Source organism: Eptesicus fuscus, chromosome 10, assembly GCF_027574615.1.
Source record: "Eptesicus fuscus isolate TK198812 chromosome 10, DD_ASM_mEF_20220401, whole genome shotgun sequence".
Lineage (NCBI taxonomy): Eukaryota > Metazoa > Chordata > Mammalia > Chiroptera > Vespertilionidae > Eptesicus > Eptesicus fuscus.
Window position 1 is genome coordinate 87506141 of NC_072482.1, and position 27751 is coordinate 87533891.

The 27751-nt window shown below is 42.3% G+C and overlaps 2 protein-coding genes across 4 annotated transcripts in view; one reads left to right on the forward strand and one right to left on the reverse strand.

Annotated features, from left to right (window-relative positions):
• The first annotated feature begins 1153 nt into the window (after positions 1-1153).
• On the forward strand, positions 1154-5204 carry TSPYL4 (TSPY like 4). The gene has a single exon (XM_028136261.2). The coding sequence runs from the start codon at positions 1172-1174 to the stop codon at positions 2417-2419; it is 1248 nt and encodes a 415-aa protein (XP_027992062.2). The 5' UTR covers positions 1154-1171; the 3' UTR covers positions 2420-5204.
• Positions 5205-7411: 2207 nt separating this feature from the next.
• The window catches only part of NT5DC1 (5'-nucleotidase domain containing 1), a 105028-nt gene continuing 84688 nt past the window's right edge, over positions 7412-27751 (reverse strand). For 2 of the 3 annotated variants that reach the window (XM_028136258.2, XM_008159429.3), the window contains exons 7-12: positions 18101-18275; positions 16949-17046; positions 13673-13791; positions 11844-11996; positions 9741-9909; positions 7412-9125 (exon numbers count right to left, since the gene is read on the reverse strand). In XM_028136258.2, the coding sequence (XP_027992059.2) occupies positions 9010-9125; positions 9741-9909; positions 11844-11996; positions 13673-13791; positions 16949-17046; positions 18101-18275 (830 nt within the window). In that variant the 3' untranslated portion in view covers positions 7412-9009. The remainder of the gene's footprint in view (positions 9126-9740; positions 9910-11843; positions 11997-13672; positions 13792-16948; positions 17047-18100; positions 18276-27751) is intronic. The other variant, XM_028136260.2, reaches the window with a different exon arrangement.

A 27751-nucleotide genomic window follows, 5' to 3' on the forward strand; every position in this document is an offset into this window, starting at 1 on the left:
TTTCTAATATGAATTTAAGATGTTAAACAAAAATATGCAAACTTTTAGTTTTCCTTCCTCCTTGCCTTTTCTAAGGACTAACACCAGTATTTTCACACCGCAACAAACCAATAAAACAACAGATGGTAGTGACATTACTACCTAATGAACTGCATGAGCTGACCTGAATAGACAGTAACCTTTCTTACTTTCTAAGTAAATATTTTAACATTAACATTTTAAATATTACTTCAAATATTTTAACTAAGGCATTTAATAGCTTTAGTGCCTGCAAACAGTTGCTCATTTCTTCTGCAATGAATTATCACAGAAGCCAATTTTGGTAAATATTTGCTGGCTTCATGCCCACAGGCATTATGAAGCAAGAACTTTTTTAGATTAAGATAATAATCTGAGGATAAGCAACATATAATATGCATAATTTTAGAAATTAAAATCTCCTGAGATTACATTTCTTCCAGTAATGCTTAAAGGCTGAATTTGCACACTTGTGTGTGTGTCTAAGTCACCCCTAAATAAGGAAAATACACTATCTTTCTACTTATACAGTGAAGAGGAAATATTGTCCAATTACTTTGTAGGTGTTGGCCAAAGTATATAAACTTTTAAAAAATTTGAAATTATCCTTTATGATGTCTTCTTGGGATGAGGGGTTTCCCTTTCAGTTGCTCCTAATTATTTAAATGATCACACTTAACACAGTAACACTTCGCTTTTCTTAAACCTCAAAGTCTGTTCATCTCGATTCTCTGTAAATAGCCATGCATCTGTACATTAACGAAGGCCTGTGCATTGCTGAATCCACTTTATACATGAGGAGCCCTATGAGCTGACTTGAATATACAATCACTAACGCCTTAGAACATCCACATGAACAGAATCCGCCCATGCTGGAGTTTGCTGCATCTATTCCTGAAAGCCAAGCCTTCTCCAGACTGACGAAACTGAAAACATTTTGTAACATAAAGACAATGGACTGACTACCTGTGATGGCCAGCATCACCGCAGGGAGCCGTTATTTCTCGCGCGATAGTCAGACGCTGCCGTCCTGACGTCACCGGTTGCCATGGCAGCATCCTCCCCGACCGGGAGAGAGGGGCGGCGCGAGGGGCGGAGCACCACCTCTGCAGCGGACGAGGCTCGCTCTCCTGCAGGTCTGACTCGCACCAAAATGAACGGTCTGGATGAGGCCAGCAACCCCTCCGCCGCTGACACCTGCGGCCCCGCCACTCCCGACCGGGCCCCGGCACGTCCGGACCTAAACCCGCGCCGGAGCGAGGACGCGGAGGCGCCGCGGGAGACGGCGATGGCGCACACAGGTGAGGGCGGCGTGCAGAGCCCCGCGGAGGGGGGCGCATCCCAGGCCCCCTCGGGCTGCGGCCCCGTGCTCGGCAATCCGGTGGCGAGGGGTCGTGAGGCGGCCGCCACAACGGACCCGAAGGAGGCTCGGCCTCCCGCAGAGGGGCTGGACGCAGCCCCCGCCTCCCCCGCGGTGGCTGCCGACAATAGCCAGGAAAATGGCTGTCAGCCGAGAGGGCCGTGCGGCCCTGCCGGGGAGAAAGCTCCAGAAGCCTGTGACGCAGAGGGATTGGGGTCTCAGGTGATGCCCGGGGCTACGGCCCAGGACGGGATGACAAAGAAGGGCGCCATCTCTTCAGCCACAGTGGAAAAGGAGGGAGTCGCCGAGGAGGCGGCGGAGGAAAAGAAATTGACGCCGAAGGAGAAAAAGGTGGTGGGAGGAGGGAAGGAGGAGGCGCGGGCTAGGACCCCGAAGGCCAATAACAGCATGGACTCGCTGGAGGCCATCGATCAGGAGCTGTTAAACGTCAATGCCCAGGCAGACAGGGCCTTCCTCCAGCTGGAGCGCAAGTTCGGCCGCATGCGAAGGCTCCACATGCAGCGCAGAAGTTTCATCATCCAAAACATCCCTGGCTTCTGGGTCACTGCCTTTGGGAACCACCCCCAGCTGTCACCTATGATCAGTGGTCAGGATGAAGAAATGATGCGGTACATGATCAATTTGGAGGTGGAGGAGCTGAAGCACCCTAGAGCAGGCTGCAAATTCAAGTTCATCTTTCAGAGCAACCCCTACTTCCGAAATGAGGGGCTCGTCAAGGAATATGAGCGCAGATCCTCTGGCCGGGTGGTGTCTCTCTCCACTCCGATCCGCTGGCACCGGGGCCAGGACCCCCAGACCCATATCCACAGGAACCGGGAAGGGAACACGATCCCCAGTTTCTTCAACTGGTTCTCAGACCACAGCCTCCTGGAATTGGACAGGATTGCTGAGATTATCAAAGGAGAACTGTGGTCCAATCCCCTACAATATTACCTGATGGGCGAAGGGCCCCGAAGATTTCGAGACCCAGGGAGGCAGCCAGTGGAGAGCGCCCGGGCCTTCAGGTTCCAGTCTGGCTAACTCCTGGCCTGGGAGAAGCTCCCGCACCGTTTCCTGACCACCTCCTCTTGGATCCTGTGCTTAGCCAATCGCATGCTCACTCCCATCTGCTTTCTCTTCACACGGGATTATTTTGTTCTTTGGTTCTTCTAAGTCTTCAATCAGTTGCAAGATTTTCGCTTCTGTGTCTGTGCTCTTCTTCCTCTGGGCTTCCTTGCTGTTCTCAAGTGTTACCTGTTCCAAGTGCATGGCCTTGTATTGCTTTTGTGCCAAGCACGAGATGCCGTAGATAGGCACTGACTTCCTTTGCATGCCTTGGGCCCGGTCTGTGACGATGGTCTTTCCCCAGGTTCTCCAGTGGTTATCTACATGTTAACTTGATATATATCTGCAAAAAACTAGCTGGGCTTCGTACTTGATGCTGGCTGTGCTCCTATACCTGGTACTCTGGGGCAAGATCTTTTGAGCTTCACCCCTGCAAGATGAAGCTGATCTAGATGATGCCAGCCATCAACCCAAAGTGGACATTCCAGGCTACCACTCACTGGTTCCCAGCTGCCTTCCTGGGCGTATGCCATCCAACCTGCTGGTTATCCGGCAGAATAAGCAGGTGGCTGGTGGGTAGCTAATGGCCTTGAACGAGGTAGCAGATGACAGGCATACTGTGTCATGTTGATCTTAGGCCTTTGGTCACGGTACTGTGACCAAGCACTGGTGAGTATGAAAGCTGGGCTGTGGCCTCCCCAAACCGGTTTTCAGTCTTTTGGATGAGCTTTGCCCACGTACCATAGCCTGCCTCTTGAGGAACCATCTGTGGACTGAAGCCCCCAGGCAGCACACAGGAACCCCCCCTCCCCTTGACCCCTCCAAATGGTTACCCATAAACCCACTGGCTGTCAGTGTGACAGTGCCCAAAGCAAGGCTGAAACGAGGGTCCCTTCCAACAACCTTTCTGAGTCCTGGCCAATAAACCCCCTTAATCTAGGCAACTTTGTTAGGCATCCCCTTCCTTACCTATTCTAAGCATGACGAAGTTGCTAGGCTGGGGGCACTGAGGACGTGTGTTCCTGCCCCTCTTCCTTCTCCCCCCGTTCTCTCCCTCCTGCCTTGTCTCATAGCCCCCCTTTTCTCCCCCTCCTCCCTCAAGCAGCAGTTACAGTTCAGAAACAAACAAAACTAGTAAAGCAGGGTTTTTGTTTCATTTGCTCTCTCCTCGATTGTATCCAGAGGGAGAAAGCTACTGTATAATAGATTCCCCAGATCTCATTGCCCTCTTCTGCCCTCATGCCTCCACCCCACTTCCTTAAGCAAGATCTAAATGTTCCAAAGGGAGACCTATGGGTAAATTGTCTAGTTATGCAGTGTTCTTTTAGACCAACTTTGACAACCTCATCCTTTCTCATTATTTACCAAAACCTCCTGCGTTTTTTAATCTTTACTGTGAGAAGCTGGGAGGTGAGACGGAAGCACTTCACAGAGATGGGTTCAAGACTCACCACAGGTTGTGATATAAAACCACTAAAAATTAGTTTGACTCTGCTTTCCTAAAGATGGCAATTCTTTTTGGGGGCCTTGGACAACTTAGAAATAACCCCAAGGCAGCATTTTGTGGGTCAGCCCTGTGTTCTGTACTATTTTATTACAGCCCTGATGTCTTAAGGGCCTCCATCCTAACTGCCTGGCCCTTGGCTCAGTGCTCAACTTCCTCCTTTCCTTCCCTGCTTCTGCCCTAAAAGGGAGCAGGCTGCTGTCTGCCTTGTGGCAGATGCCGTCTTCCTCCTAGCGTGTAAGGAGATATGTGGCCCCTCTGGATTTTCAGACAAGTTCTAGTCGGTAGGACAACAGTGTGTCAGGGCTGTCTTCTGGAGGGGTATGGTGTGCTGATGACATCCACCCTTACCCTTTCTCCTTTCTTGGTGAAGGCCTGGCCATAAGCTCCCCACGGCTTGGGAAATCTGGGTACAGAGCAGTGGGGAGTATGCTCTGAGCTGGAGAAACTGAAAGCCCAGAAACAAATGAGCCTGCTGTAAAGTGGCCTTGGGAAGGCAGGCAGGGAAGACTGGAACCCTGCAGGTTCAGGGGGGATAGGGGAGGCCCAAGGCTCTGCCCAGGAGATGTGGGAAAAATCAAAGTGGTTATTTAAAGAGGATGCTTGGAAGAGGGTTTCTCCCTAGTTTTTCCTATATCCTTGAATTCACCAGATTTTTATACACATAAATGCAAGTCTAGATGTTTTCTATTATTCTAGGAGTGACCTTTTATATGTGGAAGATTGATGGTATTTGCTTATTTCACTGTGATTGAGTAAAATCCTATTAATTCCTTTCTCCATTTTTGCCTGCTGGCAGAATTGACATTTACAGCTCCGTTGTTTTTTGTTTTGTTTTTTTGCTTGTAATTGAGAATGTGTGCAAAAATATCAAACACGTTTCCTGTGCAGAATGAAGACTTCTGTGAATATTATTAATATATCAGCTTGTTCTGGTCTATCTTCGTATATAGCTCTATCCTTAGAAGTAGAATTGGAATAATGTGATCTTTGAAGAGTCTGAAATTGTGCAAATGTTGCTGTCTTGTGAAAGTAATCTCAAGAAGAAAAACATAACCTTCTTATTTGATATTTCTTGCCCTTGTAGTAATGTGGTACTTGATATTTTATGGTCCTAATCAGTGTAAGTGCTTGTAGAATTGCTCTGTCAAATTAAACAAGGGTCCTTTTGTCTTCTCCTATGTGCTCAAAGGAAAAGTAAAATCTGTCAGTCTGCTGTATTTCCTGTTTTCACCAAAATAAAAATTAATAAAGTTGTATGTTGTCTAGGTTAATATAAGGTTGAGAAATTACTGAAGTTATCAAATGGTCCCAGTAAGCATCATTCTGAAGGTTAACAAAAGAGGCAACAGCCACCAAACTTTCTAAGATTTTTTTTTTGCTTGGAAAATGGTAAATAGGCACACTGCAGCTGCATACTCATGGACATAATTTTCTTTCTGTACAACCAGTGATTCAACATGGTGATTCCTTTTAACAGGCACTTAGGAATGTATCCCTTCACTAATGTATTAAACTTTGTTATGCTTTGATCTTTACCAAGAAACTACCAAGGCCAAAATACCAAGAAAGTAAAAAATTTTTTTTTTTAATGAGTCTGAGAATAGGTGCCTGATACAAAAACCTGATCATAAGCAATCTGTGCTGTTGTTAATTTAAGTAATAACCCAACTTCTCTATAGGCCCCGATATCCCGTATTCCATTAAGTTTCCTTGGACCAGTTTTCATTATTCCCTCTCCATTTTGGTTTCCTCAGCACAAGAGAGGGAAATTTGCTAAGTATTCAAGGTGAACATTTGAACTTGACTATGAAGAAAGAGTAAACCTGCTTATCGATGCCTTTAGCATCTGTGGCTTCCAGAGCCAATTTCATTCCACGTTGCAGGGCTCCTGTGACTCTTGGTTCTCTATTTTACTCTGCCAGGTAAGTTCTGTTTTAGTACTTTTAAAGTTACAAGTTATTTTAGGACAGAGCCCATGTCTTCATTTCTAATCCCTTACATGTCCCAGCATGGTGATCATTAAATTGAAATGGAGTTTTAGACAGACTAAGAATCAGTCTAAACCCAATGTTGGCAGAGTTGGCCAACCAACCAAGAGCATGATTTTTGGGGTCAAATTTAGGCTCATATACAGATTCTGTTGCTTAGAAACTATACAACTTTGAAGGAGCATATAATCTAACCTCTGAATTTTCATTTCCTCATCTGTAAATCAGTAATGACACTCCTTATATGGTTGCTGTAGGGAGTAAATAAGGTATATAAAATAGCTTGGTAAGGAGTCAGCACACATTGCTATTATATTTTTACCATATTTCTGAGGATGATTCTAGAGACCAAGAATTTACCTTTTTGAAATCACCCTTTATGGAATGGACCACACCCAAGGGTTTTTAAGGGAAGCAACTGGACCACACCAGGTGAGCGCTCTCAACTATATCCCAGTCTTGCAGTGATCTAGTAGCCAACTCTATAACCTTGTTATCAAGAGCCTGAGAAGAGGTACGGAAATTCTACTGCAACATCCTGTTTTTAAAATAAAGCTATTCATGTGATTCTAACAATCAGTTATATCCAAAGAGACAGATTTACATTCCATTTTTTGCTGGCTGGTTATATAAAATAACCAGGTTTTTTTTTTTCTTCATTCAAACAAGTTCACTAAAAGTATGTGTATACATATATATGCTTTAAATTGAGGGTTATTGTGGGATGTGAATTGAGTTTAACAAACTCAGCAGATGATATTAGATTATAATTCTAGGTTCAGTTGAAGTTTCTGCTGCCTCAGTATTCTAAATACCAAATTCTGACAAGTTGTTTGACCACTGTGTCATTCAGAGCTTTCCTCTGTGGCCGGCAAAGGAAACCCCAATTCCCTTGACCATTATTCTTCGGGATCTTTTAGATTACGAAAGTTTGCCTGTATGCTAATATTAAACTTAAGTCTTCTGCCTATTTGCACAGTTTTCCTGCATTGTTAGTCATGACTTTATTAAGAAGATATAGCTTTTCTTTCATAAGCTTCTCTTTTTAATTTTTATAGTACCATTTTTGGATGATTTTAAACCTTCATGTCCAATTAGAAACACCGGCACTTTTTAAAAGTGAAATAAAAATCTTAAAAGTCTAATTACAGCCCAAAAGAAAAACGGCATTCATTATTATCAATGACTGTCCCTGTTATAAAGTTGGAAGGAAACTTGGAAGTAAACTCTAACCTCTTTCGACAAGATAGGGAAAACTGAGGTCAAATTAGGTGGGTAACTTGTTCAGATTCTTTAGGTAGATACTAGTAAAAGTAGGACTAGAACTTCTTTATGACTTGATTGAATTTTTTCACTCCTCACAGTGGCCCAAAAAGGACAATTAACTTGTTGTTTTAGGGTTCTATATTAGCAACAGTAGTTTATAAGCACTTAAAGATGTATTATTCTTTGCCATCTATAAAATAAAACATCTAAGAAAAAATAGCTTTATTTTTTAAAAGAAATCAAATGTGTACTGAAAGTATACATGAGACAGTATCCATCATTCAGCCGTAAGCTTGATTGTGTATGCTCGTTATCATAGTCCAATGAGATTTTGGAAATCAAGTTCCAACACATTATTCTTACTAGTTGATATCAAAGAAAGTTATTGACTTTGAGGAAATAATTTCAGTAACTGTTTACCTACCCTGAGATATTCATCCCCACAATATATTTGGGATTATTTTTGAGCACTTAAAAGGCTTTAAATATCTTTCCATTGTATGCATTAATATGCTAAATTCTCTACTATAGTCCAAGTAAAATAATGATGGTGATGAATGTTTTCTGTTACTGCTCATGCTGGACAGAGTGAAATTACAACATAAAGAGTAGCCAGGATTGATACTGTAAACACCATCTGGCTCCAAACATCTTGCAACAAACAGCTACTAATATGACTATGCACAGCACATAGAACACAATAATCATATAACCATACACCCTCTTGAAGCAGTTTTTCTCAACCTTTTTTCCCATTATCACCCCCCTCTCCCAAGGAGAAAAATTAAATTTAACTCAAATTAAGTTTAATTAATAAATTTAACTTTATATTCCTCCTTAATGAGAAAAATACTAAGGAATAAGATTTTATTGGGTAATGCTGAGCTTTGAAGGGCTATATTCCATTTACATTATCTTATTTTTTTTTACCCTAAGAACCAATTTCTTTTCCTTTTGAGAATACATGCTTTAAAGTGAATGAAAATGAATTAAACAGCCTTTAACATTATTGGGGGGAGGGGGGAAGAGGGTGAACCCTAAGGATAACATTGGAAGTTGAAATAGTTGGTTTCTGGTATCATCTCTGTCCCATCCTGGCTGCATGGTATCAGAAGAAATCATGTCTCTATTCCTAGCTTTGGAAAACAAAAGAACAGCATAAAACTGCGTAGCTTGGAAAAATCATTAATCTTGCTGGACTCAGTGTCCTTGGGTAAACTGAAGGAGGTGTAGATGAGTTTTCCCAATCCTGGCTGCATTTTCCTGGGGCATCTAAAAGATGTCAATGTCCATCTACATACCCAGACTAAATAAACCAATCTCTAGAGGTTAAGGCCCAGCCAGTGGGTCTCAAACTTGAGTGAGAATCAAAATAGTATTAAATACAGATTGCTGGGTCCCATTTCCAGAGTTCTAATTCTGTAGGTCTGCGTTGGGGCCCGCAAATTTGCATTTCTATCATATTCTCAGGTGATGCTATGCTAGTGGTTAGAGACCACACTTTGAGAGCCACTGGCTTAGACATAGGTGTAAATATGTGTGTGTATGTGTGTCCCCAGGTGAATTCTAATCTCAGGACTATTGGTATACAAAATGTTACCAAAGTTCTTTTCAGTTCTAAGACACTGAGATTTTGATATAATGAGAGTTGTTGGACATCTGTAGAAAGAGGACCTATGGAAAAACATCAATTTCTTGATCAATTTTCATTAAGAATCTGTTCCTATAAAGCATTTTACAGTATTTGTTTTACAGTACATTTGCTGCATATATGGTTCTTCACTTCCTATTTCAGTAAAGATAAGTTATTTGTTTGTCAATGTTTCAAAACTTGATAAGGCCAATGGAGGGTTTGGATAGTAGCCAGCCGTTTTTGAACTGTTTGAAGAGAACCTTGTAAATTTGTAGTCCAGGGGTAATTCTGGGGAAAAAACACACAATTTGATTATTCTGCAGGTCTCAAAAGGCCTTTCATAAATATAAACATCAATATTTGATAATCATTGATAATAAAACTTATTTTTTAGAGTCTAATAAGTTTAATATTTCTTTTGTCACCTGGATAGGTTGTACCTAGGATGAAGAGTAAAGATGTCTTTCCCTATAAAATTTACAATATTGAAGTCAAATTATATTTAGAGATATTGTAAATCATCTTCAGAACTCAAACTAGTAAGTTTAATTTTAATACCTTCCAAGCACAAAAGTTAATAAGGATCATTTCAAATTTTTAAATTTAAAAATCTCTCAGGCCCTACTCAGAGGAGTAGGTAAAGGAAAACTAATAATTGGTAAAGGAAAACTAATAATCTTCATAGTCCTTAAAAACAAAAGTTACTGCCCGGCTGGTGTGGCTCAGTGGGGTGAGCATCGACATATGAACCAGGAGGTCATGTACCCAGGTTGTGCAGGCTGGAACCCCAGTAGGGGCGTGTGAGAAGCAGCCAATCAATGATTTTCTCTCGATGTTTCTATCTCTCCTCCCCCTCTCTGAAATCAATTAAAAATATATTTAAAAAAATTTTTTCCCCTTTACCTGCTATTGCTTCAATACTTGGAATTGCAATGGTGCTGTAAGTACTGATTCTCTTACAGGACCACGTAGAAACCAGAGAGTCTTCTGTGTTTTCCAGTCCCGAAATGGAATCAGTAAAAAAAGAGCCCCATTTTTTAGATAATGAATATAGAGGCTTTCCCTTCTGTCCCTGAAACGAGAGGATAGAACAATAAAAACTGATTAATGTTCAATCTCATTATAATTTTTCCTTGCTAAGTAAATAAAAATTAAAAATCAGAAGGATTTGTTTCCCGTAACCAAACTATATATTATTTAAAAAGCACCTTCCTCTGGCTTTGTCTGGGAACCCTTCTCATCCTATGGGATCGGGCCTTTTCTGGCCCTTCTCATCCTTTAGGTTTGGGCCTTTCCCAGGATGTTTTCTTTGATCTCCTACCCGCAGGCTGGATTAGGTCACTTCCTCCATTTTCCTACATCTCAAATTTATACTATTTCTCATACTGTTTCACCCTTGACAGATCATGATTCTTAACTACATAAGGCTAAGAACTTATGTATTTATGTATCCCTAAGTCTTAGTGCCTAGGACAGAGTAGGCACATAAAAATTGCAGACTAAATTAAAGACCCATTCAAAAAATACTTCTCAGTGTTTTATGGATATGGCATAAAATTAAGAATTGAAAAAAAATCCTATCTCATCCATATAATCTATATATATAAAAGGCTAAGTGACCAACCATCTGTCTGTCTGACCGACTGACCAGCCGGTACATATGATGCGCACTTGCAATTTAAAAATAAACTTTGACTCACACATGCACAATACATATAAAGCTCTTGCTGGCGCCAATCGCATGCGAAGCCAGAATGTATCTGAAGACCAACTATTGGCATTTTGTTGTTTTTATATCATGTTTTTGTTATTTTTATATCATGTCTGTTTTTATATCATGTTATTTATTAATCAATTTATATATTTTCATATACATTTTACTAATTTTCTTTCATCTCTGACACTTCTACTATAGAGAAAGGGTGAATAGCAATATTAAAATATTTTGTATTTTAATTTTACAATACTATACTATATATACTATTTTGACATGTAATTTTTTACAGTAACGTGATTACCGTACAAATCTTTCTTCTAATTAATTTCCTTTCAATGTGCACGAATCCGTGCACCAGGCCACGAGTCTGGATTATAAAATCTGTCATGCTCTTCTGATGAAAATTTCATTTTGGAGCACACAGTGCCCCAAATATCCCTTTAGATTCACAATTCTTTGAGCTGGAACTCGCTTTGTGAAGCAAGATGAGAATGTATGTTTGCAGATGATGGTGTTTGGAAATCATTTACCAAGAACCTATTTGGATTTCACCAAAGAGCAGTATTGAAATATGAATATCCACACTCCTATGTGTACATCTAAGATGTATTTCAATATAACTTCTCAATGTCTAAATAGCAGTTTATAGGATAAATTTGATTATCTTTCCTAAAATAATGAGTCTGAAAAAAAATGGCTTACATCACACATATATAGAAAATGGTCCCGCAAATGAGTGACAGAATCTAGGCTCCTCCTGATTCTTATAAAGAGAGGAAAATAGATCTATCTACCCTTTCTGGTCCAATGTAATCTGGATGCTACTATGGTCTAAATGTTTATGTTCTCCCAGAATCCATATGTTAAAATTTTAACCTCCAAAGTGATATTAGGAGGTGGGGAGGTGTTTGGAGCCCTCTGAATGGGTTAGTGCCCTTCTACCAAGTTCACTCTGAGGGCTCAGGAGTAGGTCTCAAGGAGCTGCCTATTCAGCTAGACCCACGAAGTGAGCACAAGAGCTTCCAGGGCCAAGCAAAAGAGACAGTGTCACTACAGTGAGTCAGGATCTGGCAGCCTCAGCACCAACCAAAACATCCACGGCGCCGGCTGGATGAAAGCGGAGGGCAGGGAACACAGACTGACCTGCGTTATCTTGGCATCATTAAACAGTTAGCCACAGATCAATTATAGCACTGAGACGGCAAGACCACAACTACTGCCAACAGAGTTCATCTCTCTGGGCACCAACAAGCTCTTCCTAAGATAAGAAAGCGAAGAGGAGCCCTTACCTCATATTTCCCTTTCTTCTCTCGCGGCTCTGATTCCTCGGGCTTCCCGTCTCTGTCCCCTTTGAGCTCCTCCAGGATGAGGACTGTCTCCCAGTTACTGTAATGATGGGCTGGGAAAATATCCGAATGCATGCTGTCACCAAAGTACACAACCTGTAAGGCAGACAGCAGGTTCTGGGTGAGGCATTCCAACTGTGAAAGCGTGGTCACTGTTTCACGGAAGGCGAAGAAAACTCCTCTGAAAGCCGCATCAACATCTTAAATTGCCTTCAACTTTCCAGGTGACCATCAACTTGGCCCATTTGGTGCCAGGTTTGGTTTAAGAAGTTATACAATGCCCGTGTGGGGAGAAGAAAGGCAGAAAATAAGTGATTTTGTTCAATTTTGCTGAAGAAGCAAGAGTCCATACGTTTACAGTTAAACCTGCCCCTAGGACTGAAGAACGGTGAGGGGTTAGCGGTGACTTGTCACAGTGGGTTAGGTTAGCAAGAGTGCACTTCACCACCACTTTCCCAAAGAGTTCCCCGGTTCCATCTGGGCCTGCTGAAACGGAATCTCTGAGAATGGGGTTGGGCGAGTGGGCCCTGGGCAGCTCCTGGGGTATTCCAAGGCTAGACAGCCACTGATCTAGTCCACACGCTTTTCACAGATGAGAAGCCGCAGTTAAGGGGATATGAATTACAACCGCCAAGTCAGGCTGCACTGTCCACCCAATCCCTCAGGAGGTCCCAGGGACTGTGGCAACCTGGGAGCCAATGGAGCAGGGCTGTTACCCACCGCGCTCTCCTGCTCGCAGGGCTCCTGGCAAACGTTTTTTAGATGAAAGGTCCTGCTGTTGAAAATGCACCAATGTCCAACATCGACAGTGTGACCAGGGTGTCAAAAGCCAGTGTGTCCTTAGGCTAGTCTGTCCTGTAATTTCAGTTACTGCTTATCCTACCTAATAAAATAGTAATATGCAAATTGACCGCACCTTCGCTATGCCTAAGCCACGCCCATCAGCCAATCAGGGCGAGTATGCAAATTACCCAACAAAGATGGCGGTTAATTTGCATACACAGAGGGAGGGAGGAGTGAAGACTGAAGACAACTTAGAAGGAAGAGGGAGGAAAAGCGGAAAGCAAGGTGGCTGCCAGAGGGAAAGCCCAGGCGGGGCAGGGCGGGGCGGGGCAGCGGTGTGCAGGTGCAGGCACGGTGGCCGCAAAGGCGGCAGCAGCGGCAGCGCACGCGGCCGCAGTGGCTGCTTGCAGGATTCTTCCTGCAAATGGGCTACTAGTTTTACATATAAGACCTTTTAGGGATTGTAATCAGGATGGCACTCCTCAGGCATCCCACACCAATCCAGTGCATCCCCTCTATCTGTGGCACCTTGCTTGGAATATTTCCTACACTCCGAGACAGATAAAAGTCCTAGTCTACCTCAACAAAAAGGCTTATTTAAACAGAAGAGGTGAGAGAAGAGATTGGTAGATAAGCAAAAGCAGATTATTTCCCCACAGTTAACTAAGCTAAATGTATTAGGAATCATGATTTTAGCCCAGCCGGCATGGCTCAGTGGTTGAGCGTGGACCAATGAACCAGGAGGTCACAGTTCAATGCCTGGTCAGGGCAAGTGCCCCGGTTGCAGGCTCGATCCCCAGTGTGGGATGTGCAGGAGGCAACCGATCAATGGTTCTCTCTCATCATTCATGTTTCTATCTCTCTCTCCCTCTCCCTTCCTCTCTGAAATCAATAAAATATATATTTTTAAAAAATGAATCACGGTTTTAGTTTACAAAAGTTTATGTCTTTAAGTGGGCACCAAGGATCCCGCCTCAGTGAGAAAATACCTTGGGTTCAGGTTTGCCAGTCATTTTCTTCAGCAGCTCATAAAGGTGGACAGCGTTCCCTTGGGAGTACCAGCCGGGCTTATCCAGAGACGGCAGTGCTTCCTGCTCCTCGTCGTTCTCTGAAAATACAGTGTGACAGGTCCTTTTTAGTCCAGTGAGAGCACCCTGCTGGGCACACCACACGCAGGCACAGCTGCGGGACATGTATCAGACAGAACCACGGGGGGCAGGAGCTAGTGTTCAGTGAGCACCTACTACTACCAGCACTTCACAAACACATAAATAGGTCATACTTGTGTGTGTAAAACTCTAATAAAAAAATCTGTGGAATTGAAGAAGTATAGGTATAGGACAGGTATAAACTGGAACAAAATATGAAAACCCTGCAGATAAAAATTTGTTGAGTATTGAGTGATGTATTAAATATAAGTTTGTGAAGAGGGGAAAATAGTTAATTCTTTTCTAGTTTAATACAAAGAGGATTATCTGACTCATAACAGATTCTTTCTTAAAATCAAAGATTTACGTAAGACATTAAATCCACATATAAAACCATCATTAATCTCTTCCTTTCTACTAGACCAGGGTTTCTTAACCTGACACTACTGAGATCTGGGACCAGATTCCTTGTCTGTGGTAGTGGAGGTGCTGTCCTGTGAGCTGGAGGCTGTTTCGCAGCATCCCTGGCTTCTACCCACGAGATACCCACTAGCATCCTGCCTCCCAAGTTGTGCCTCTTCAGACGTTGCCAGATTTGCCCTGAGGAACAGAAGTTTCACAGGCAAAAACCGCTATCCTAGACCATCTCATTAGCATATATGCATATTCTAATACCTTCAGTTTAAAAAAGAAAATATGCCTGACCTTGTCTTTCAGCTAATGCCTCCATTTGTTGACTGTCTCCACAGCTAAAATTCTAGAAAGAATTGTCTATACTCATTGATTCCACTACCTTCTTCTATCAACTCTTCAAGACACTGCAATCTGGTCTCTCCCTCTACGCTGCTCACCAGGACACCAGTGAGCTCCGTCTTGCCCCTCCAATGGACTGTCTCCTTTTCCAGTGGACTTTTCAGTAGCATTTGCTCTCATTGATCACTTTCCTCCTTCCTCTCTGGCTTCTGAACACTACTCTCCTCTTCCTCCGACTGTAATCTGCTCCCAGATTGCAATCCTCTTTATCCTTCAAGTGAGTGCTGAAGCTTGGTCTGGGCCTTTTGCCTGTCCTCGTGCTCCTTATATTTGATCTCATGTACGCCCATGGCTTTAAATACCTCTCCATGAGCTGATGGCTCCCAAATTTACACCTGAGCCCATCTCTGTTCTCTGGGACTCCAGGCTCATTTTCACGATTTCCTAACTGACGGCTCCAGTTAGATAACTCCTAGGCGTTTCAAATCCAATACGTTGAAAGATGAGTTCTTAATAGCTGTAATCTCCACCCCACCCAAAGTTCTTCTATAGTCTTCCCCCTGGCTGCAAGTGATAGCACTATGCACCCGTCTTTTCAATTCAGAAAAAAAGAGAAGTTAATAACCTGGAAGTCATTTTCGATTACTCCTTTCTTTTCATCTGCTGCTTCTAAAGCATCACCAAGTCCCATGTTTCCACCTCCGAAATACATTTTAAATATACAGGGCCGGCCCTGGGTCCGGGGGAGGCCGCGCCCCTGGGTCCGGGCGAGACCTAACCAGAGGGAGTCGGACCTCCATTACCACCATTTGTCCACCATCCAGAACTGAAAAGTCAGTGCCGACATGTACACATAAGGAACTAGTGGACATTGAAATTGGGTCTCAAAAGAACTGTTGGTCCAGAAAGAAACTCACTACAGACTGATTCATTTGCTTGTCAGCATAACTATTATTGCTCGTCTCACATTCGGTTCTTATAGTATATTTCTAGTAACACATGATCTCACTCATCTAGGGGAAATGATGAACAACATAGACTGATGAACAAGAACAGACCCAGAAACAAGGAGGCATCGATCAGACTGTCGGGCCTCAGAGGGAGGGTTGGGGAGGGTGGGGGGAAGGGGGGAGAGATCAACCAAAGGACTTGTGTGCATGCATACGAGCCTATCCAATGGTTAAGGACAACAGGGGGGTGGAGGCATCCGTGGGGAGGGGTGTGGGATGGGAATGGGGGGATGAGGACAAATATGTGACACCTTAATCAATAAAGAAATTAAAAATAATAATAAAAAAAATATACAGGGCCGGGCAAAGGTAGGTTTACAGTTGTTTGTATGGAAAATAATATAATAATTGATAATTAACAATACAAGAATAAACTCTGTGTTTCATGGAGTCACAACTGTAAACCTACTTTTGTCCCTTCCCCCCATGCACTTCCCACCACCTCCAGGACCATTGCCTCAGACCAAACACAATCTCTCACGTGGGACACTAACTGCCTGGTCTTCCCCTCTGACCCTCCCCACACCCAATCCATTCCCCACCCAGCAGCCGAAGATGTCTCTATGTCACTCTTCAACCTCAACTCAATCGCTTCCGATTGCTCATGGAATAAAACCCAAATCCCTTCCCACAGTGTATGAGGCTGCCTGCCTCCCTAACTTCACCCCTCCTCCCCCCCGACCCCCCTCATGGCCAGAACCACAGGCCTCTTCTCTGTCACTGGCACTCAGCCAGACTTCTCCCACATTGGCCGCTGCATTAGTCTGTCCCACTGCCAGGAACACCCGTCCTCGGCTCTCCGCATGACTCACCCTTCAGGTCCCTCCTTACAAGTCACCGTGCCTGACCTTTTCAGACAGGCCTTCCCGGGCCAGCCACGCCAGGTGGCCTCCTCAGGCGGCGCCTTCCTTCACGACCTCAGGGGTTTCCTGCTTGCTTACGTGTGTTTATGCCTCTGTCTGGTGCTCGGAGGACCTCTCAGTGCCTGACACCCCGTACTCTGAACTGAACCCGGATTCCACCGTTTCTGGGCTCCTCACTGAGCAGAGAACCAAGCTGCTGCCAACTGCCTTGCACCGAATAGGGCTTTTAAGCAGCACAAAAAAGTGCTAAGTTAAAAATACTGCATCACTATATCTTTATTTATTTTTCCTTTTGCTTATAAAATGGTGGTATATTTCACACATTGTTTTACCTTTGTTTTTCACCTAGTATACACTGTATCCCATATCAGTATACACAAAACCTCCTAACACAGTAGTTTGCACACGGCTGTTAGCCAACAGATTATTTACTGAATAAACGAATGAACAAATCTTAAGGAGGAGAAGAAATAAACCAACACGTAACTTACCGAGTGTCCGGAAGGGTCTCTGACTTGGTAAATGGGAGAAGAAACCAGGCTTCAATGCATTTGTAATCACAATGTCAAAAAGATCGGCAAAATCATTCCTGAAAAGCAACAGAATTTTAAAGTATTTATTTTAAGGAATTAGAAATTGTCTATATAAAATTGAATGTCATCTTCACCTATCTACTTGACCACACCATTTCTTATCTTTTGATTAACTTTTTACATGCTTTCTATACATTTTAAGGTAAATCTGACACTGGAAATAAAGGGTGATTTAGCACTAGTATTCTTGAACAACACCTTGACAGAAACATACGAATGAGCATATTGCCGAAACCGGTTTGGCTCAGTGGATAGAGTGTCGGTCTGCAGACTGAAGGGTCCCAGGTTCGATTCCAGGTCAAGGGCATGTACATTGGTTGTGGGTACATCCCTAGTAGGGGGTGTGCAGGAGGCAGCTGGTCGATGTTTCTCTCTCATTGATGTTTCTAGCTCTCTATCCCTCTCCCTTCCTCTCTGTAAAATATCAATAAAATATGTTAAAAAAAAAAAAGAGCACATTAACTCTAGGTGTTAAGCTTTCTCATACTGGTCACAGTCACGGTAAGTGAATTCAATAGTTTCTAATAGCTAGAAACATTCAAAGCTACGTCTTCAGAGAGTGTTCAAAATGTGAAGAAGATACTTTATTTTGAAAATCAGTGTAGTCTTATAATGTGGCAATTTTTAGATAATAACAATCATTGTTTTCAGTCTGTATTTAATCCTATATTTAGGATTATTTGAAATGGCAAAGGAATGGTAGTTCTTGCTCTTGGGGGACTCCATGTCGCACTGGGGAGACAATATTTATTCAACATTCCCAAAGACTTTTTGGGAACCATTGAATGTTGCTGGGGAAGGCATGAAGGACATGTGTTCCATCCAGATCATCAGCAAGCCATGAGCACACTAAACCCTAGGAAAGCTGCTTGCCGAAATGTACTCGAGTGTGTTGTGGATGTTGAGGGATGTTATGAGAAATAACCATTTGCCACTCAGCGTTGTTTAATGTACTGATAAGGTCGTGATGGAGCACATTTTAAACAGCACTGGCCCAATTTGCTATCAGTATTTTATAAGACCATGAAAACAGAATATCTCATCACTTACCCCAGGATATGGTTGCAGAGAAGTCTACAGTAATCACTGTGAGAACTGGTGATTAATACAAGAATTTTCCCAGCATTCTTTAGCTGTCGAAGCCATTTCTTTACAGACTCGGGACAACTGTGTAAATACTTGCCTGGGTCTCTTTTTATTTCTGGAAAATATATTCCACAGTTTTCTGAAAAATAAAAATATCAAGGAGATTTTTCTTTTTTTGACTCAGCATGTTACTCTCTCTCAAAGCTATAAATAAAACAATACAGCATTTAGTATTGCTTCTTAAGAATACTTCTTTACTTAAAAACATAATGATGGTTGAAAATGTCAGTTGAGAATATTTTTGGCTACTTCACACGAACTGATAAAACATAAAGAATTTAATCAGCATTCTCAAATCAGAAAACCTTACTGCATTTGAAAATATCAACTGATATTTTTTCCTTAACTCTACTAGTACATGTGTCTAGTGCCCTCTAGTGACCAAAATGTAAATTACTATTAAAATGCTACCGTCCCATTTCCAAATGAATTTTTTAAAAACAGCATATAAATTCTGTATCTTAAAATTATTGGCTAGATTAATTTTATTAGTATCCCTTAATAAGCCTAATGGAAAGTATGCGATCATAACAGTTTAGTTGAGAAAACTACTCTGAGGTAATAATGGGGGTTGCTTGTTTTGTTCACAAGCAGATTGAAATGAACAAACTAGACGAACCCTGTACAGATACCCAATGGTACATTATGGGTTGCTCCTACTATAAAAGATCATTGACTGTTGCTGGGGAAAATACGTCTATCTCCTTGAAACTTCAAATCATTGAAGTAATAGGCGCTATATTATACAAATAGACATCCATTTTTTCCTAAAATTTATTTTTATTAATTGGCATATAACATGCAAGTTTAAGGTGTACAACATGTTGACTTGCTACATTTATATATTGCAATATGATTGTCACCTAAGGTTAGCTAACACCTCTAATCATGTTATATATTTACTAGAGGCCTGATGCATGAAAATTCGTGCAAGAGTAGGCCTTCCTTCCCCCCGGCTGCCGGCACTGGCTTCCCTCCAGCACCCGGGACCCAGGCTTCCCTCCTCCGGCCGCAGGCAGGCACCCGGGACCCGGGCTGGCTTCCTCTGGGACGCCCGCAGGCACCCAGGATCCAGGCTGGCTTCCCCCAGGCCACCCGCAGGCACCAGGGACCCAGGCTGGCTTCCCTCCGGCCCCAGCTTCGTCAGGAAGGACGTCCGAAATGACGTCCAGAAGACATCTGGTCTAATTAGCATATTATCCTTTTATTATTATAGATTTTGTGATGGAAACAATTAAGATCTAGTCTCTTAGCAATTTTTAAGTTCACAACACAGTGTTGTTGTCTATAATATCCTCATCTTTTTACTGAACTAAATCAAGCTGTTGAACCAACAGAATGAGTTAGGTTAATCATACTATAATTAAATTATCTCCCCCAAAGAGCTTGTAAAGTTCTAAAGGGAGGGTGTGTATCTTTCTTCCTGGCACAGAGCAGGCATTCAGTGAATACCTAACTTAGTGCAGGGATATTTATGTTTATTTACATTCAAAGTAATAGTAATATGGTTTGTAACATATAACCTGTGAAGACAAAAACATTGCCCTATCAAAGTCATCCTATCTAAAGTACCTTCTTTTTTTTTTTTTAATCCCATAATAAAAACACATCATGTTTAATTATATTATGATACTGATAGATTAACACTGACTGCACAAGACAGGGAATTTTGACCTAAGGTGGAAAGAAAGGAATGGTCTTGTTTGTTTTCAACTCACAAAGTACTCCCTGTTTTCAGTTAACCTCAAAGGAATTCTATTTCACTGCCATTTTATGTAACTCGTTTTCCTGGCCTTTCCACCCCTCTAATCTCCGTAGATGCTGATATTTTCTGCAAACAGATGGGATTAAAAGTAAAACTTAAAAATATTTTTATTTATTGAAGAGAGAGAGAGAGAGAGAGAGAGAGAGAGAGAGAGAGAGAGAGAGATAGATATGTCAATTTGTTGTTCTACTCATTTATGCATTCATTGGTTGTATGTGCCCTGATCGGGGATCAAACCCCACAACCTTGGCATATTAGGACAATGCTCTGACCAACTGAGCTAACCAGATAGGGCCAAAAGTAAAAATTTTAAAAAGCTAGTTCTCAAGAGTAAAAGTTTAACTCTCCTACATTAAAAAACTGATTAATATGGAGTCATGGAAATAAACAGCAAAATGTTGCAACAATCTGATATGCACATAAAATGGCCTGCATGTATCAAAGATAATTTTGGATTTAGAGATCTCTTTTGGTTAAAAAAAAATTAAAAAGTATAACTTAATATTAAAAATACCTTTTAATTTAACAGACATTTGTGCCATATAACAATTTCTATCATCACAGAATAAGTAACCATTTTCCCTTGTTAACTGTATCACTACTATCTGTGTGATCTGTGGCTGGAGTTTTCAGAGCTGCTGTCCAAGGCGATTACAGATGTTGGGATGCTAACACCTCTGCCCTCGGCTTCCAGTTCAGGTCTGTGGCTGTTTCCAGGGCCGAACATCGTTTAGTAGAGACTGAAACACTAGCAACCTTTACAAGTTACAGAAGAGCATGCTAGTGAACAGCTAAAATGTTTAGCTATGAACTAAATGTATTTGCTGTAAGGAACAATATTTGTGAAATATACAATTTTTTTTTGGCCAACAGATACTGAAATATGTTTTGAAGGATAAAAGAAATAAACAATAGATTAAGCATGTTCTGAATTTCGTTGGTTTATTTCTAGGAGGCAAAAGAGAAAACTGAAATTTAATATTAAAACAAGTATTTTCTATTTATAATCCCTATCTGGTTTGTTTTAATCTACTATATTTATAAATGAAGAAATCCAGAATACCTAGGTTGAGTAAAGTGAAAGAAACAATTATTGTGAAGATTTGACAAAACAAAGGGTTTTTGCTTAAGGTAGCAAGTTAATGGAGAAGTAACGACGTCTGTTTACTTTCTCGGCCGTGACGCCTATCTCTGGCGATAAGGATGCCTTCTATCCTCTTGGGATAGGGAGGATACATTCACATGGGGATTTACTTCCTGCTTTTGGGGGACAAAGGACAGTCACAGTGTTCTTGCACTGGCTGCTTCTCAAGTAACTGTAATTCAAGATAATCAATATGTCAAAATGACACGTTTGGGTCTGCCTGCCCTGAACCCCATCACCTCCAAAGAATAACTCAAAGGTTTCTATCATGTATACATTTATAGAATGCAAATACATATATAGCTTATGTTCAGTGTCATAGCTGAACAATTCCAAACATTTTAATGATTTTAATATTTAGTTTTATAAATGGATTATTTATAACTAGAGGCCCAGTGCACAAAATTCGTGCACTCGGGTGGGGGGGTGCGTTGTCCCTCAGCCCAGCCTGTGCCCTCTCGCAGTCCGGGACCCCTCAGGGGATGTCCAACTGATGGCAGTCGGACATCCTTAGTGCTGCCGCAGAGGCGGTAGAGGATCCCATGAGCCTGGCTTCTGGCTGAGTGGCACTCCCCCCTGTGGGAGTGCACTGACCACCAGGGGGCAGCTCCTGCATTGAGCGTTTGCTCCCTGGTGGTCAGTGCATGTCCTAGTGAGGAGTTGAGTGGCCTTAGCATATCATTAGCATATTACGCTTTGATTGGTTGAACAGCCAACTGGATGACCGAACACTTAGCATATTAGGCTTTTATTATATAGGATTATCTTTACTTGTAATAATAACTGACGTACTTTAAGTGATTATTTTTGCCAAACACAATTTTAAGATTATTAATGTATTTACTTATAACAACCATGTGAGACAGGTCCTATAGCGTTTCCATTTTGCAGATGAGGAAACTGAGTTATAGAGAGGCTAAGGAACTTGCCAAAGTCACAGAGCTAGAATGTAGCCAGTCTGCCTCTCTGGTGATATGGCATTTGAGTACTCTATAACTCCAAGAATACCATAAATTCTTACTTTTTTATTTTCTTGGATAGTATCATAGTTCAGAGGCTATGGGGTTGATTGGAACTTGAATAAGTGGAATTTGGCAATTTGAACAAATCAAATTAGATTTCTGCAGAGGAAAAAAGTGGCTATCAATTTGCAATCTGTCTAATTATAGTCACAGCACCTAGAACTGGAAGGGGCCTTAGAAATCATCTACTTCAAACCTGTCCTGTTAAAGACAAATTAATAGAGACCACAGATTTTGCTTAAAATGACAGTTGGTAACAAGCTTCGGAAATGAACTGAGGGCTCAAGAATCCTAGTCCACTAAACCTTATGTAACCATATCACTTCCGTGTCCAAATCTATGTGCTTTAGGTCTAAGTTACCTGGTGATCCAGTATCTGTTAAAGAAAAATAACGTTTTCATAAGTCAAATGCTTCAAATGGTATGCGTGCTTTGCTCTGTAATTACTGAATTATGTGCTCTTCCTCAGAATTCCTAGACATTCTTAGTAGCCAATGAACTGATGTTATCTATGCTATTATCTGGGAACTGAGATCTTATATTGAGATGGGGAAAAAAACCTCAAATACATGTCTTACATTAAGGAAAATAAATAAATATCTTCTTGGAAGGCTCTGTCCTTGCTGTGCTGCTTAGGAATGTTTGCAACTCATCACAGGGTTGTTCTCTGTGGAGCCCTCCCCCTTCTCCTCCAGCCAGGCCTCCTCTGGACATCAATGCGCTACAAGGTACTAAGGACTTGCAGTGAGCGTGTTTATGTATGTTTTCTTTCTCCTGAGACTGTGAGATCTTTTAGGAAAGGAACTGTCTTTACATTCATATTTCTATTCTTGATGTCAGGCAAACAGCAGAGGATTGATAATTGTAGAAGTGTACGTGTGTGTGAGGGGAGAGCTACCAGACAAAGACTGACCCAGGTGATCATCATAAAGAGCAGAGGAAGGATTGGGAGGAACCAAGATGGCGGCATAGTTAAACAACTAATCTGCTGCCTCACACAACAATTTCAAAAATACAACTAAAAGACGAAAACGTCTACCACCCAGAACCACGGGAAAGCTGGCTGAGTGGAAGATTTACAACTAAGAAGAGAAAGAAGCACAATCGCTGAAAAGCTGAGGTACGGAGGCACGTGAATCGGGCCGGCGGCGGGCGGCTGGGTGCGCGGCTTTTCTTCAACCCGCAGGGAGACAAGCTCCCGATCACTCTGAAATCCAGTTTCTGGGGACACTCGGGGGACCCAGGCACCTACGGGGAGAAGCTGGACTCTCGGCCATCGGGTCGGAAAGTGAGAGTGACTTTTGCAGTGGTGCGCCCAGCAATCATTGTTTACTGCGCTGGAGCGCGGGGCGCAGGGACTTGGAAACGTGGAAAGGCAGAGACAGCTGACGGCAGCCATCGCCGTTGGCCACGCCCCAGCCTAGTGACGCCCTGAGACCCCACCCAGCCCTGAGGCCCCGCCCCGCCCATTCTACAAACCCGCACAGGCTCCACACAGCGGCTTTTGCATATAAATGGCCTGTTCTGGAGCAGCTTAACCAACTGCAGCTCCAGTCAGACTGCTCCAAAACCGCCCAAGCAAAGGAGGAGAAAACTAGCCCTTGCTGTAGCTCCTGCTGGGGGACACACAGTACACAAGGGTACACCAAGAGTGTCCACCTCAAGTAACTGGGAGGCTGACCCGTTGAACCAATAGGACACCTAGTACACAAAACTACCCTACCAACTCAGGGAAGCAGAGAATATGAGAAGGCAAGGAAACAGATCACAAACCAAAGAAATGGAGGAGAACAAGCGACTGGACATAGAGTTCAAAACCACGGTTATAAGGTTTTTCAAGAATTTCATGGAAAAGGCCGATAAATTCAATGAGGACCAACTAGAAATTAAACATACACTGACTGAGATAAAAAATATTATACAGAGACCCAAAAGCAGACTAGAGGATTGCAAGAATCAACTCAAAGATTTGGAATACAAAGAGGCCAAGGACACTCATCCAGAGAAGCATGAAGAGAAGAGAATTCAGAAAGTTGAAGATAGTGTAAGAAGCCTCTGGGACAACTTCAAGCGAACCAACATCAGAATTATGGGGGTACCAGAAGAAGAGAGAGAGCAAGATGCTGAAAACCTATTTGAAGAAATAATGAACGAAAACTTCCCCCACCTGATGAAAGAAATAGACTTACAAGTCCAGGAAGCACACAGAACCCCAAACAAAAGGAATCCAAAGAGGACCACACCAAGACACATCATAATTAAAATGCCAAGAGCAAAAGACAAAGAGAGAATCTTACAAGCAGCAAGAGAAAAACAGTTAGTTACCTACAAGGGAGCTCCCATACGATTATCAGCTAATTTCTCAACAGAAACCATGCAGGCCAGACGGGAGTGGCAAGAAATATTCAAAGTGATGAATAGCAGGAACCTACAACCAAGACTACTCTATCCAGCAAAGTTATCATTCAGAATTGAAGGGCAGATAAAGAGCTTCACAGATAAGAAAAAGCTAAAGGAGTTCATCACCACCAAACCAGCATTATATGAAATGCTGAAAGGTATTCTTTAAAAAGAGGAAAAAGAAGAAAGATAAAAATTATGAACAACAAATACATATCTATCAACAAGTGAATCTAAAAGTCAAGTGAATTAAAAATCTGAGGAACAGAATAAACTGGTGAACTTAATAGAATCAGGCATAGAATGGGAGTGGATTGATAATTCTCAGGGGGAAAGGGGTGTATGTGTGGGGAGTATGGGAAGAGACTGGACAAAAATCATACACCTATGGATAAGGACAGCGGGGGGGGGCAGGTAAAGGCAGGGGGGGGGTAGGAACTGGGTGGTGGGGAGATATGTGGGGAAAAAGGAGAAACAATTGTAATCTGAACAATAAAGATTCATTAAAAAAAATAAAATAAAATAAAGAGCAGAGGTTGGCAAACCACAGGCTGCCAGCTAAGGAAGGTTTTACCCTTTTAAATGGTTATATAAGTATCTGTATAAAGCCTATAACCTTTACAATCTGGTCCTTTAAGAAAAAGCTTGCCTATTCCTGATATAAATACAATATTTCTAATTACAGGCCAGTAAGAATAAATAAATTATAAATCAGTATTAGAAAGTGTCAAGTCCTGGCTGGTGTGGCTCAGTTTGATTGGGTTTCGTCCCATGCACCGAAAGGCTGCTCTTGGCATAGGCCCGGGTTGGGGGCATGCAGGAGGCAGTTGATTGATGTTTCACTCTCATGTCAATGTCTCTCTTTCTCTCTCTCTCTCTCTCTCTCTCTCTCTCTCTCCCACACACACTTCCTCTCTCTCTAAAAATCAATTTTAAAAAACCTTAAAAATATAAAAAAAATAAAAGATTGATTTTAGAGACTTTGTTTAAATGTTATGAAGCCTCTCAGCAGAATGAATATTATAAAATCATTGTGATAAAACTGCCTTCTGAAAGATGCTATAAATACCTTTGTGTATTGATTCACCACAGTGGAGCCCCAGGCAAGATGTACTTGGCCCTCTGTTATTCTCTGGCCTGGGTCCTCTAACTGTCTATTCTACTGAGCCAGAAGAGGGCTCCCTTCACTCTGCCATTTTGTTCAAACAAATCTGAATCTGCCTTTGCCATTGCCTTCATGACTCTGGTACACTTTATTTTCAGTCTCTGAATTAAATGTCTTCAGGTTCATCTGATCTGTTTACTAATAGAGCAAGAGTAGGGGCCACAGTAGGACAGTGCACGCCTTGGGCTGAATGCTAACAGCTGGTAGTATTTTCCCTTGTTAATGTCAGAGGAAGCAGAAAGATCCAAGAAATGCACATGATGACACGGTGACATCATCAGAAGGACCTACAGAGCCTGTAGCCTGGGATGAATAGAGGCACTGTAACCGCAGACCAGCCCCACCAGTCCTATCCTGTTTGATGAGGTGCTGAGTTGTTTTTAGAGATAAAAGACCTAAACCACAAGCCATGCAGCCGAAGCAAGCCCAGAGGAGAGAACTCTGGCCTCCAGCTGCACCCAGAACCAAAGTCCCCTCTCCCCCAACCCCGGATACAAAGCGCCAGGGCATAACTGGAACTTCAACACCAGAACCTGTTCAGAAGTCCAGGGTCCGTTGTCCAGGAAGACCTGGTGTTGGCGTGCCTTTACCGTACATGGCCAAGCTCCAAGGTTTTCCAACTTATACTTGCCCCACACCAGCAATCCCCATACCCATTCCCACAACCCCTTCAAAGCCCTTGGCCTGATCCAGCTAGCAAGATGGATCTGAGGCACCACTAGGTCTCCTGTGTTCTCAGTTGGCGCCTTCTGAATCAATAAACCTTACCCAGCTCGAGTTTTGGCCTTTCAAAGCATCAGGTGCACGAACTTTGGTTCAGTCAAAGCACTACAGCCTAAATGCAGCTTTACAAATTAGCTGCTAAGAAACGGGACTGTTTTTCTTGGGAAGGCAAATTCAAGATGCCTCTGGGTAAAACCTGGGACAAGTTTTAGAGGCTAGCTTCAAAGAAATAAACGAAGTTTCGTCTCAAATAGTTTTTACATGTATTTGCCAGGGACAAAACCATCTCGGAAGGTTTTGTTTTCACCAGAGGAAGTCGGCCCACTGATTATCCAGCCTCCAAACCTCGCTCTCACCTCCTCCAAAAGAAAGAAACTGGAAAAAATTAGGAGAACCAAAACGGGATAGCTCGGGGCGAAACAGGCTCAGTGATGTGCCAATGATTATTCTTTAAAAAAAAAATGTTATGGCTGACTTCTCTAGCTCGGAGGCACAGAGATCAGAAACAATAACAGGAACAAAGGAGTTATAAGCTAGACATTAGGGTTCATTTACTACAAGGAAACTTGCCTCCCACTGAGGACTCAAACGCTCAGTTATTTAACAATTCTTCAACAAACAAAATTACGGAAACAGACCTTTCACTGTTTCTTCTAAGCTGGTTTTTCTTCTGGAGCATGTATCCTAACAGAATGTCAGACAGTATTTTGTATACACATACTATGCTAAGTTCAGCTCCTAAATGAACATGACTGGACATGATCAGTCATGGGAACCTCATCCTCATTCTACAATAATCTTTTTTTTTTTTATATATATTTTATTGATTTTTTTACAGAGAGAAAGGAGAGGGATAGAAAGCTAGAAACATCGATGAGAGAGAAACATCGACCAGCTGCCTCCTGCACACCCACTACCGGGGATGTGCCCGCAACCAATGTACATGCCCTTGACCGGAATCGAACCCGGGACCTTTCAGTCCGCAGGCCGATGCTCTATCCACTGAGCCAAACCGGTTTTGGCTACAATAATCTTTTTAAATAATATATATATTTTATTGATTTTTTTACAGAGAGGAAGGGAGAGGGATAGAGAGTTTATAAACATCGATGAGAGAGAAAGATGAGAGAGAAACATCGATGAGCTGCCTCCCGCACACCCCCTACTGGGGATGTGCCTGCAACCAAGGTACATGCCCTTGACTGGAATCGAACCTGGGACCCTTCAGTCCGCAGGCCTACGTTCTATCCACTGAGCCAAACCGGTTAGGGCCCACTTTTTCTTCTTTTATCTCTCCTTTCAATATGCCAACTATGTTCTAGTGCGCATACTACAA

Coding starts and splice junctions, on each gene's coding strand:
- TSPYL4 (XM_028136261.2), top strand. CDS start 1,172: ATGAACGGTCTGGATGAGGCCAGCAACCCCTCCGCCGCTGACACCTGC.